The sequence below is a fragment of the Hetaerina americana genome, unplaced genomic scaffold (genome assembly GCF_022747635.1).
Source record: "Hetaerina americana unplaced genomic scaffold, ioHetAmer1.1.p SCAF_6, whole genome shotgun sequence".
Classification (NCBI taxonomy): Eukaryota; Metazoa; Arthropoda; class Insecta; order Odonata; family Calopterygidae; genus Hetaerina; species Hetaerina americana.
In genome coordinates, this window is record NW_027287205.1 from 62,253,668 (window position 1) to 62,267,219 (window position 13,552).

General features: G+C 43.0%; 1 protein-coding gene across 1 annotated transcript in view; it reads left to right on the forward strand.

Annotated features, from left to right (window-relative positions):
* The first annotated feature begins 10,476 nt into the window (after positions 1 to 10,476).
* The window catches only part of rst (irregular chiasm C-roughest), a 335,831-nt gene continuing 332,755 nt past the window's right edge, over positions 10,477 to 13,552 (forward strand). Inside the window, exon 1 of the mRNA XM_071593602.1 lies at positions 10,477 to 11,319. Within this exon, the coding sequence (XP_071449703.1) occupies positions 11,206 to 11,319 (114 nt within the window). The 5' untranslated portion in view covers positions 10,477 to 11,205. The remainder of the gene's footprint in view (positions 11,320 to 13,552) is intronic.

Genomic DNA, 13,552 nt, shown 5'->3' on the forward strand with positions numbered 1-13,552 from the left:
CTAATTAATCACCCTATTCCTAATTCTGTGAATAACCAAAATATAGCTTCAATTATAGTTTTCTATATCCCCGGGTATTTCCCATAAATACTTACGCCTTTACTGCCGATAAAATATGGTGTTTGTTAGTACGTATTTAGCCCTGTCTCCAGCAGCATTCAATTGCGTTCTCCCCGTGGTCATTTTTCGCTCCTAAACCGTAGACTCCTACCACACTACCTTCCCTTCCTTCGCCTACGTCGCGTTCCACTCTCTCATCAATATCAAATTTTACCTTCCAAGAACAACGGCCATTATTTTCTTTAGGTGATCGTATGTCATGTCCATTTTTTCCTCCATATGATTGCTTGTTAGCATGTAGACTTGAATAATGACCAGATGCGTTGGCTAGGTGGTAATTGGATTAATAAAAATAGCAAGCCCTACACACTACTACTGTATTTGTGAATACAGCGGAGAAATTTAACATGAGACATTTTTAAAGGCACCGTTACATGTGAGATATTAAGAAGAGCACTTTATTTGGATGCTTAATTTCTGACACCAAATAAGGTATATAGAATACCATGGGGACGTATTGACCCCTTTTTTATATTTCGAAAAGGTTTTCAATAAAGTGATTTGGGAAAAAATATTAGGATATTGATAAAATAGGAATAGATTGGAGGGACAGGAGGCTAATCCGTAACTTGTGCAAACATACCTCAGACTGCTCAATTGTGAATGGGGGACGGAAGAGAGACGGAATGGGCAGTGTTAGGATGAGGTGTGAGGCAGGGTTTTTCATTATCACCGGTGCTCTTCAACGTATATCTGAAGGAAATTAAGATAATTAACTGGAGATAAATATGAAAGTCGGCGGGGAATTAGATATTCAGTTAGGTTTGCTGATGGCCAAGCTCTAGGTTTTCAGTCTTCCAAAGGGTTACAAGCATTGCTGAGGGAATTGGAAATTTAGTGCGATAGATATGGGATAGGAATCAATATAAATAAAACAAAGGTTATGCGATTTTCCATAAATAGATAGGCTAAGTTAAACATTAAAAAAGGAGGGCAGAAACTTGAGCAGATGGAACAGTATATATATCTCGGAAGTGTTTTGGACCAAAATGGTCAAATTAGAAGCAACATAAGGAGAAGAATTGCGTTGAGCAAAGAAGCTTCCACATGGAGGAGGGAATTGATGACAGGGACGTTGAGTAAGCATGTTAATAGAAAGCTCGTTAAAATTTTGATATGGCGGAAACATGGTAATTAAAGCAGGATGATAAGCGCAGATTGGAGGCTTTTGAAATGTAAGTACGGAGAAGGATGGAGAAGACGTGGACAGAAAGGAAAACAAATGAGGAGGTGATAGGTATGGTGGGGGAGGAGAGGGTATTGGTGGAATAAATCCTAGGAGATAGGCAAAATAGATGCAGAGATTATTGATCGACAATGGGATGTTGAAGACTGTGATAGAGGGGAGAATGTTAGGAAAATGAGGAAGGGGCAGAAATAGGACAGGGATATTTGACGGAATGAAGAGAGGAAGGAAGCATATGGATATGAAGAGAGGCTTGTTGTAGAGTAGGATGTTGGGTAGTGTTTTTAAATAAGAGGCAAGGCATTTATTTGATAGTTGTATCCATCCGAAACCTACCTTGACCGGTTGATTATTTATAATGATAATTCTTACGAAGGAATTATTAATACCTGGTGTATTATCGCTACATTAGACTATGTTAGAAATGCACCCCTCATGGGTGGATATACACTCGTTACCCCTTGGCTTTTCTTGTCTCAAAGAAATGCATGCTAAAGTATTATGCCTATAAGTGCGTTAAATATCCCTTTTTTGATCACATTGAATAAAAGAAATAAAAATATAAGGCCGGTATCCTCACAGCCGCTGCCACCCTGTTATATTATATCTAGCCATCGAGGTTAGCCGATGTATATTTTGTTCAAATGTACATTTTTATCTAACCCTGTAAGCCGTCACGATGGCATGTGGCATGGTGGCGCCAGCTATTAGAGTAATTGGTGATTAATCGTGTCACGTATCATTTTTTCCTGGTCGTTAAAAATTGTCGTGCGTCATGTTTTCTTCAGTTGCGGTCTCTAATTGCACGAGGGAAAAATGATACCTCATATCGATCGATTTGGCAATCATTTTCCATTGGCCTCTCACTATCTTCTCTCCCACACACCTGAAACTGAGTTGAAATCATCGCTTATGTTACAACGTTCAACTCGAAGTTTAAATATTTAATTTTTTTGGTATTTCGTGCAATATTCTTTTTTCCTATGCATCTCAATCCAAAGTAAAGTTTAGCAAACACTTCACTTGAACACTTTCGTTCGAATAATTCTCCACTATATTTTGAATGAACACTGGTTTTCTTAATGCCGCTGCACAGATGTACTTGAGTCTTCCCTCGTTAAAACCGATATTGGAGTGATTCCCATGTACTTCACTTGATCCGCGAGTCTAATGTATATCTCCTAATTTCTATCTATATCTAGGGAATCTATATTTTCTAGGGTTTAAGCAATTCTCTTGCCAAAAACTAATCACTTAACGTTTTGTTAGATTTTACTGCAGTATCCCTGCCTGGTAACAAGCATTAATTTGATGGATGGATATTATGAGACTCACGGTCCGATGAATTACTTGTAAATCGGTTTATGGTTCTATAATCGGTGAATAATATGACGTACCTTTTGTTTTACAAATTCGTACCATTGATGGAAATGAGAAAAGAATGGTTTTAGATCGCACTTCCATGAGGCGCACCAAAGGTTTTGTTTTTACAAATTCAGAGCCAAATTTGGTATTAATACTTTTTGTACCCACTCAGGGATAAGATTTCCGACCTATGTCCAAGAGTATTTCTTCATTGAGTCAATAGGTTGCAGCTTCTTTATAAGCTTAGTATGTGGCACTAGACCACAAGTTTTTGAAAGTCTAGGAATAAAGCATCTACGATTTCTTTATTCTCCTTCTGCTGATTGAAACCATGCATACATATGCTACCCGAAGGAAGTTTCCTATCGTGCATACCTTTTTCTCTTAAGGAAAGAGAAATAAAATTTTGTTGGAACCGGAATTTAAGGGATAAATCTTCTAATCTGGAACTCAGTATTTATTTCAAGCTGTTGCCCAGACTTCGTGTTTACTCAGGATTTAGAGGTCAGCTACTTACGCCTGAATGAAAAATCGAAATTTTCTCAAATGAGTTGCACTTTTCCCTTCCCTGCGGATGGGTGTGCGGCCGGGTACTTTTTGCAAATGTTTATTTTGCAAAATGTTTTCATACCAAGGAATTGACATTTTCTCCACGCATGACTTGTATGGAGTCTTCTCGATTTTTTCCCGACCTGTTGTAAAGCTCGTAAAGACTTCAACTAACAGTTAATATCTCGAAATACCTTTTTCAAAATCATCCCTCACAAATATTTCTGAAAGGTACTTCATTGGCCGAAGATGCGCACTACTGAACTTTGCTCTATCCTTTCAATCTAGTCACTCAGGAAGCTAAAGATTTAGAAGTTGGAGGTACGTTCAGCTGCACCCAGTCCACTACATAACGTACGTTAGAATGTCTTACGTCGAGGCGAAAGGGCCGCATATCGTGGTAGCGGGACGCCTTCCGTAATTGGCACGGAAACAACTCCGCGTGTCTTTTTCATTGAAAATGACGGCGGGAGCGTGGACAGAGGAACCGACTGAAGCAAAGTGAAGGCCGCGCGCTCCCCCCCACTCCCAATCAATATGGGAGTCATGTTCACCCGCCACCAAGTTTGGAAGGCACACGAGTTGACCGTGCCCCATTAATGCCCTGCACGAAAAACCGCCGACGAAGGCATGTTCCCGTACGGGCCCAACTCGCGCCGAGTTTAGGAAATTAAATGCGACTTAATATCGAATCGATTATCATGCGTTTACACAAACAGTTTTTCGCATGCGCAAGGCATTCACCCGGCCCACGAGGGCATGACGGGGTTAAGTACGTACATACAAATGATCCGAGCCACGTCCGTGGTCAGCGAAAGATAACGAGGGCGAAGCAAGGAAGTAGCGGGACTCTTGGATGGGCAACTTCGACGAATGGAGGGAAAGAAAGAGAGAGAGAAAAAGATTACCACAAGCTTGAAGTCCACCTACTCCCTCCTTCCCACCAGTTTTTATTTATCCGTCCGATGAGATCCGCGTTAGAAGTGGCTGAATTCTGGCCCCGCGACGGATTATTCATGGAGAGGTAATCACGATCAAATTGGAGTGGAGGGCGGAGGGACGAGATTTCGTCCAGTCGGTGTGTGTGAGGTGGGAGCAAGAGGGGGGGAGGGCAGAGGCGGGCAGGGGCGTGTGCGTTGACGGACGGGGCGAGGATGGGAGCGGGAAGCCTTAGGGGCGGGAAGAGGATGGGGAGGGGGAGGCGGAAAACAGGTTGGCGTGCAGAGAGTTATACATGTGGGGAGAGGGGAGTGACGGTCGAGTCGAGGGGCCGGGAAGGGGGGAGAAGGGTGGGGGGAAGGGTAGATGTGGAGGCGATGGGGCAAGGAGGATGGGAGGAATCTTCTTCGAAAAGGTAATAAACCCGGCAACGCTGCCGGACCCATCCCACCCACCGGAAGACTGCCCCACATGACTCCCGGAGGAGGTCCCCGCCCCGGCCCGCCCTTCTCTCCCAGCCCGCGTTCCCGAACCTCTCACTCCCCGAGACCACACAGGGCAGCTTTCGCGTCCCCCCCTTTAACCTGCCTCCTACTCCCGTCCCTTCCCCTGAGGGCCGCCCTCCGCGGGCAATTGGGTGGGGTTTCTGGGACGGTTGGGACGCCGAGGTGATGTCAGGGCCGGGGCGATGGGAATTTTGGCGCCCTGAGAGGGTGGGCTTACGCGGGGTGACCCCTCCGCTCGCTTCCCCCCCATCCCGCCTCCACCCGTCAACCCTCCCCTTTGACCGAAATTCTGGCCACTGGGAAATATTCGCAACAAATGTGGAGGATTCATTTACCTCAGATATTTATTTCATACCACACAATAAATGCCGTCACTACCCAGTGAATCATTCATTGAATGGCATTATAAGAGGCCAATGGAGTATGCGATGAAATACCGGAATAAGGGTTATATAAGTGTGATGGAATAGTGTAGGCATTTGAAAAAACTAAGTTGCAAACCCCTGCCTAAATCATTGAATGCTTTCCGTAATAAAGACTAAGTATTTAGAAAGATACGAAATGGTAAAGAGAGAAAAGAAGTCGTGGTTGATAAAAAGGGCACCATCACAACTCACAGTATTGGTTTGTGACCTCAGAACCTCTGTAGATTCGAAGGTATTTTTTCATTAAATGAATCGCATACTTATTAGATGTGAATATAGTGTAAGTCGGCATGCGTGGAATAACACCCAAGCTACGTTGTCCATTAAGTCTTACCTTTATGCGAGAGAAGTATTAGTATTAAAATTCAGTTAATAATTCAAGGGCTTCGTTTTTGACGGCTGTAACTCACACAAATGGAGGGGTAATACGCAGCAGAAAAATTTATTCGTATGTTATCATGGTAATAGAACAGAAATGGTTTCAGTGATAATAATGTTATTTATTTGGTAAAAAAATCACCTGCATCTTCTTCATATTTACTTCACTCTCCACTTTACGAGCATCATCATATTTTTGAGATGAAGACAGCACCGCCACGACGCAGTATCCAAAAGAAGAATTCAAAATCCAATTCCAGGTTGGTCACTAAGCGTGTTATTAACCGGATTCGCTGATTGACTACTCTGTTGGAATAAGGTCCACTAAAAATATTTACGAAATTGACTTAATTGTCCTCTGAGGCAGGTGCATGGGGGGACTGGAAAAACCAATCCATCCTTCAGAAAGAATCTCGGTCAAGATATCGAGAACGATGAGATGGATGAGTTGCTCCAGTCTGGGGATTAACATTCAAGTAATAACAAATTTCTCGACTAGTAACAAAACGATACGAAAGAAATTGGAGCAAAAATATAACTTTAGTTAAGGATTATTTCCAGATGCAATAAACTAATGACTATTTAATAATGTCAGCTCTTTGAGAATTAATCCAGTTAAGTTATTGCTGAAATAACGGAGAAATATTTTTTTCAAAAATTTTTTTAAATTTTCAAACATGTTGCTGACACACAGAAAGGATATCAAAATGAGTTAGTCAAGTGTATATTTCAGAGACGTAGGTCGTGGAATTTTCGGGTCCTTTTAATAATAAGCTCCTATTCCTTCATTGGGTCTTGGGCACGCAAGCAAGAATATGGTTATTTCTGCATCACGGTAGGGTTAATTTCCAAAAATTAGCCTCACCTTATGGCAAAAACCACGCACAAATCTCGCGGAAATATCATCCTCATTCGTTTAAAACAACATGAAAAATTATTGTACAGAAAAGCATGGATTGCTGGGGAGTATGCCAACATGACAGTGATAAGTTCTAATATTGGCTTTTTCCAAGAGCTCTAAACTTTATTCTCTTCCCAGCTAGCCACTTTTCATTCTTCAAAACTTCTTTCTTTCACATTTCTCATTATGTACTTGATTTATTCCTTTCTTGGTCGTTCTCAGTAACTCATCCCTTACATTATTCCTGCTTATTCTGATTTCCGGAAGGCTGCTATGCATTAGAAAATGGAAAATAAGTTTCCCCTTCTTCTCACCATTAAAACGTTTTTCTCTCTATTGTTCGAATGAAATCTTTATGGGAGATAAATCCTCCATTTACTCCATTACATATACTCCATTAAACATTTATGCGCTTCCAATGGCATTTAATTCCACTGTTTTTGCCCACGAGAAATTAGTAGTGAAATAAATAGAACCACATACGCATACAATAATAATAGGATTCACTTCATATCTTCCATTTTTAGCTATTAATTGAGATTTGCTTTGGTTTAATGCATTTTTATTTGGTTTATTTTATTGACGTTAATTTTCTAATATCTTCAGTAACATTATCCTGAACCCCAGCGAACAACTATGACAATAGTTTTATTATTGCATGATTGATAATATCTCAAATGTAAGGCGTTTTTGCAACATAATGAAATATGATAATAGTTTCTTAGTTTCGAAAGAAAGCGGTGATCTAGATGTCCGTTTTGAATCTTAAAAGTGCTCCTAAAAGTCATCCCTTAGAAAATTAAACGTTTGGTTAAATATTAGGAGACAACGAGCAAAATCACTTGCTGTTTTCCATGTATTTTCGTAAATAAGTAGAAATAGTGCATGTGCTTTTCTCTCTCCTATTCTGGAGCTGTTTCTCCATATTACACGTGAAGCTGGGTCGTATATTAGGAAACACTTTCCCCAAGAATGAAAAAGTATGATTAAATTTCATTCATTTCGATTCATGGCTCCATGCTTCGCGTTTTGTAAGAACGTGGGATATGCGTAGGTATGTACTTTACTGGCGATTCCTGGGCTTTTGAAAAGCTTCTAACTTTACCTTAATTTCCACCAACGACAACTCTTCCTCTTCTTAGCCTTATTTTTTCTAAATCCTTTATTTATGTACCTCATCATGCCTAATTATATGTAATGTAACATCATCTTTTTTCTGGTTTACGTTTTCAGCTAGAATAGTGAAGAATTATCTCAGAGAGGAAAATATTACACTCACTCCCCATTAAAATTATAATTCCACGCAAACATCTTGCTACTAATATACGCATCTACTGTGTATTCGAATAATTAATATCTAGACTTGCTTTTGACAAAATATTAGCAGTATTACGAACGCTTGCTTGATTTTTAGTTTGCCAAAAGTCCATTTTCAGCGTGACATTTACGAATCGTTAATGAAGACCGCATTAATTAACCGGCATGAATGTCAAACCTTCTTGTTTCCCGCGAGCTATCTTACCGAGATGGGCGTTTTGTAATGGTCTTCTCTGAAAGGCAAAAATGCCTACATCGTACACACTACGCGGTTTATTCTTTCAAAATTGTAGTAGGAACGCCTCCTAAATAATTCCCCTTCCAGTCCTTCAATCCCTTTTCCGTCATTCAACTTCAATTCTCCACGCCTTCCAAATTCCCCAGCGACTGAATTCTAGGCCGTTCGCTCTTCATTTCGCTGATCTGGGTTCATATTCCGCCGAGAGCAAAGTGAGGTGAACGAGAATATGGGATTACCACGTCTAATTCAGACGTGCTGCATAGAATCATGCGTAAGCAATGAATTTCCAGCTGTTTGACTAAAGAGACCTATGGAGTGAGATCCCTATACTTAAAGCCATTTTAACCCTCCTCTGATAATCATTCATCTGCATGTCCCCTGTTCCTGTCATTACGTGTGTAGTAAAAAGAATTTTTTTTAAACATAACTGTTAAAAATACGTATCCTTTAAAAGATGGTTCGAAAGAGACCAAAAAATTACACTTCCACCTCTCTTTCGTATTCATCGTTTCCACTTTCATTCATTGACAAGTTATTTAGCATAAAAAAATTCTCCACTCACCATAATTTTATCACAACGCGCTTACAGATGACGTATGTTCAGATTAGCATATAATTTTACTTTTCATTAGAATAGAATTCAATGGTTGATAAAATGATATGCTAATAGGCGTTTACAGCACAAAAAATTCTGTATTATAATTTTGGACACGGCCAGAGTTTAAAAGCGGGTCGTGCTTTGATAATTCTCCGATTTCGTGGGTTGTTAAGGTGTGGTTAGTGAGGTGTGCTTTATAAGCTTTTCACTTTTGACATGGAATTCCACAGGTTCTATCTAGAGCGAATTATCATTGAATTTCATTTTGGAATCCTTTGGCTATTAAAATCTTGCTCAGCCACTACTACCATGAAATATATAAAAACATATATTTTTTTAAATTTCGGTAGCCAATGTAAGGAATATGTGGAGAAAAAGATTTTCGACTCTACACTAGTCACGAAAAATAGAATGCCAGTGACGTTCAAATACTTGATACATAAATTGAGTTTATTCTACAGGTGCATGCTCGGTGTAATGGATTTTTGTCAGCGCTGTTTTCAATTAAAGATAATGTCAATACCGACATTGATGCGAGCGTCAATAATTGGGTAGGCCGTTACAATTGGTTTTGTTGGACTTTTTCCGGGAAAAGCATCCATTTATTGCATATATTATTAGGCTGAGATTTAAATATGCTTACAGATCCTTCCGTGGGCCTCTTTAAAATGCAATATTTTACATCTGAAAGTATGCTGATTCAATAATCAGCAATTTATATATTTCACCGATGATACTGTTTTGTTGTAGAATGTGAGCCGGGAGCTATGAAAACGTCCGGGGACGCCACTTGCTTCGCAATGATAATTGACCACTTTTTCACCTATAAAGCCCGTCATTCATTTGACGAGATCTCAGGTGACACAAGTCATGGAAGAATCCCCGAGTCACTTACACGGGCGCTCAACCAAAAGGGGTAGGTAATCTTACGTGCGCCACTCAAGCGTGCATGTACTCCACCCTATATTGACGGTAACCGATCCCAATCTGGAAGTGCATCTGAGCCGAAGCAGCAACCTGCCCGCGCAGTTTCCTCGACGACTTCACGCCTTTTTCTTCGCCGTGTGTATTTCTATCTCTACTTGTCCAACGAACTTGCTTGCCCCGCAGCACCTACCCCCGTTCAGATCCTTCCCCCTTCGCTCCCATTTCTTTCGCAACGTCGGCCCATTACTACGCCTCAATTCTCACTCCACACCGTTCGTTCTTCTTCACTCTCGACCAATCCAAATCCCCTCCCTCAATCCGCTGTAGCTACCTCCTCCTTTCCTCCCTCCCCCCCCCATCCTCAACCTCGCGTCTCTGGCAAGGGAGGAAATAAAAAAAAACACCCATCTCGCAGCACCCGACCATTAACGGCCCACCTTCCTTCATCTTCCACCCTCTCTCTCTCTGCCCCCTACCACCCCACGGTACCCGCCGCCTCAGGAAGCCCTCACGGAACCAGCTCAAATACCACACCGCCTAAGGTGAGGGGGAGGTAGGCGCACTCTTCGCCACAGAATCTCGGCGTTCGTCAGTCTCCCACTCCCATCCCCTCGGCTACCTCCTTTCCCCCTCTCTCTCTCTCCCCCTCCCTCCTGACCGCCTGGCCCGATCCCCCCACTCCGGAGCAGTCCGGCTTCCCACTCCAGCGCACACTCCAGGACAACGCGCCTTCTGCTTCCACACGCCTTCGACACACGGGTTGGAGATTCACGTCTATGCTCACACCATCCCCTCCTCTCTCTCTCCCTCCCCCACACAACTCCTGGTCCTCCAGCAGCACAAGACCTCTCTCTCTCTCTCTCTCCCCCGTACGCCCCCGACATCACGCGCTTCCCCTCCCAACCCCTCCCCCGCAGAAACATCCACTTCCCCTCACTCGGCTCACCCCACCGACTCAGGCCATCTCCTTCCCCTCATTCCCGGCCTCGCTACACCCAGCCGTCTGCCAACAGTCTCCCTTCTTCCAACCAGGAGCGAACACGCTTGGGCCTCGCACGGCGGGGAACGAGAGGAGCGTCGATTGGAGTTTTTCGGTCGTCAATCCGGTACCTTCTTGACTCGACCGCGCGCGGTGCTCTTTGACACACACTCCGCGCCTCGAGGACCTTCGACCCCGGAGTCTTTGAAGTGGCGGCGGACTAAGTGTCAGGAGTGCCCCTTTCGAGTCCCCCTCCCGATCGTCGTGTCGACGGCGCTGTTCCCCCCTCTCACCCGCAGTGTTCGACCGATTCCCGTCGCTTTTGTTTGGTGTTGTTCGCGCTCCAGGACCGAGCGCATGCCAGGCGCTCACCCGGCTATCGGGCGGACGACTTACCGCCAGAACTTTTGAGGGAGTAGGCGAAGCGCCTCTACTGAGACAACGCGGGGCAACGGACTTTCTTCTCGTGCGTCCCGAGCGGTATTTGTGTCGTCTTGTTTATGTCACTGGCCTGTTGTTTTTCTCCTGTGCGCATGAGGATGTGATACGTATTGTTTTTATACCTTCCTAATCAACTCCGATGAGGAGAGCATGATGGATCGTTGCAAGAAAAAAGGGTAGAGGGTTTTGTGCTGTTTCGAGGTGCTGACCGCTCCGCGGAAAGGAAACAGGGTTTTATTTGTGGGGAGTGTTGTTCGCCTACAGCGAGAGTGTGGTGCTGTCAATTTGGATTATGCCTGACGCGTAATGTGTGTGATGATTTAGCATTGAAATATGTGCAAACAGAGGGGAGTGTACGTGGATTTCACTGGTGGGGGAGGTGAATGTTGTGAAGTGATGCGGAATGAAGAGAAGTGTGCTATGAGAAGGTCGGATACCATCGCAAAGGTAATGTTTTTGAGCATGGATATTACCTTTATTCTTTGTGTAGTATGTTCATTAGGTTACTCGATTCCCCGCTTGAGAACCCTCTCCCGCCTTTTGGTGTACTATTAGTTTCAAATTTGTTTTTGGTGACAAGGTGCCCAAGAGGATTTCCATTATTTTAGAAGTGATGTCGTGTTTATTTTACGTGATTTTAGTTGAGTGTTGATTGTGAGGAAATGAGGGGCGAATAGGTGATCTTTAAAAAAAAAACATGATCAGTCCGGACAGAAGTGAGAAAATTTTCTTCTTGAGTGTTCGTAGTTCTTCGTTTGAGTCGTACACGGGTTTTGTTTTGTTTTCCGTGTCCCTGATTTCCCGTCGTCTTCGCAATATCGTCCGGCGCCCCTCCGTTCTCGAGCTCGGCGGAAGGTTAAGGCCCCTTCCGCCGGTTCCTCCCATGTGTTTCCTCCCGTGAGAAAGACAGCCTCACTTAAACCAGTCGTTTACGGTGTGCTCTCGTTCCTTTGGCCCTTTTCGAGTCGTAAAGTTAGCGACCGCTTCTTAGCTGCCCTGATTACCCCAACTTCTGGCATGTGCCCCTGTGAATGGAATGCGCCGAAATGCCGTTACTGTCGTGGAATCCGCACCGTTTCTTTTTTGCCCGTGGTGGAAAGAAAACTGAAATAATTACACTCAAATTAGCGTAGTGATTTTTCGAGGGAGATATTCAGAAATGTTTTGGTTGCGTGGTGAATCCGTGTGAATGGTAACGGCTTGAAGGTTCTTCCGTCGTGGTCATCCATTATGAAAATATTTGGCCACGCCGAAAAATAACGGTGTTTTCATCGCCATGGAATTAATATTTACGTGGCATGCTTACAAGGGGTTCTGAATGTATTATTTTAATGCCACTAATTTGGTTTTGGGATCAATTCAAATAAAACAAGAGCGTTATTAAGAAAATGGGTGTACAACGTAGAATGGGTAGAGCGAGAGATATTTGTCGACTTGGAAGCTGGAAAAAAGTTCTTGATTAATTAAATTAAGAATGAACTTCTAATGCCGTATTAGCTGTCATTTGGAAATCTGTTAAATGAAATGTTTTCATGGATATTGGCGTTTACCAAGGCAGTGGTCAACAAAGATATCTCTAGAAATGTATGGAGTGTTTCATATTCCCAATTTTAAAACATGATCATTCGATAACGGCAATTTACAAGTGTCTTCCCAACTGGCGAAATATTTTTTTTTGGCTAAAATAGGCCAACTTCGTGCTGTATATTTGTTTAGAAACGGCCGACTAATGTAATGGTCGTAGGTTACTTTGTACTCAAAAATCTTCTTTCATCTAGTTTAAGGTTGTGTTCTGTTGAATGAAAATAATTTATTTGCGTTCCCATTTCACTTAGGCATCATCATTCTAACGATATTGGTGGCGAACAAACAATACGACGCTGGATTTATTTAAAAGGGGGTTCATCCCCCTCCTTGGTGCAGGCAGTGTACCGTTGATGAGCCATCAAATTCCTACCCGAAAATCAATGATAGAATTAATAATTTAATCATGCCCGCGTACTTTGAATTAGGCACATCCGCTCTGAGGCGCAACTCGAAAACATTTTCCTTCATTGCAACAAGTTGCGCGTCCGGTGCTATTTATTGGAGACGGGGAAGACCTCACCTCCGAATTACGTGAAAGATATTTTTTTTCCTCTCCATTCATCTCTGAACTTCGGGGGAATATTTTATCATAATCTATATATCCCAAAAGCCAGAGTCAAGAAGACAACAGTGGTAGGGTTTCGGGGAGTGGGTGAAAAGGAAGAAAGGGAGAAATCTCGCCACAATTTTTCCGTTAAACGAGGATGAATGAGGAGGAAGAGAAATTTATTTTCGCGAGAAAGGGGGGTTGGAGAGAGGCGGGTTCAGAGAAGGGTGTTTTGGGGGGGGGGGGTAGGTTAGAGGGAAGATGATGCCATTGTTGGAAAGGGGCAATCACAGCCCGGAATCACATAATCTTTACGGGGCCCGCATCCGAAAAATCTCTTCTTTCGACTCTTTAGTCCGTATGGGAGAAAGTGATGTGCCTCCCTCAATACCTCTCCCCTCCCTCTCACTCGCCCTAGCAAACCTCCGCTAAATTCCATCCTAAATTCACGGCGTCATCTTGGGAATAAACCCTTTTTCCCTCCCCTGCCTCAAACCTAACCCCCCACCCCCTGTCCTGGACCCCAGACTCCTTCACCATACCCTA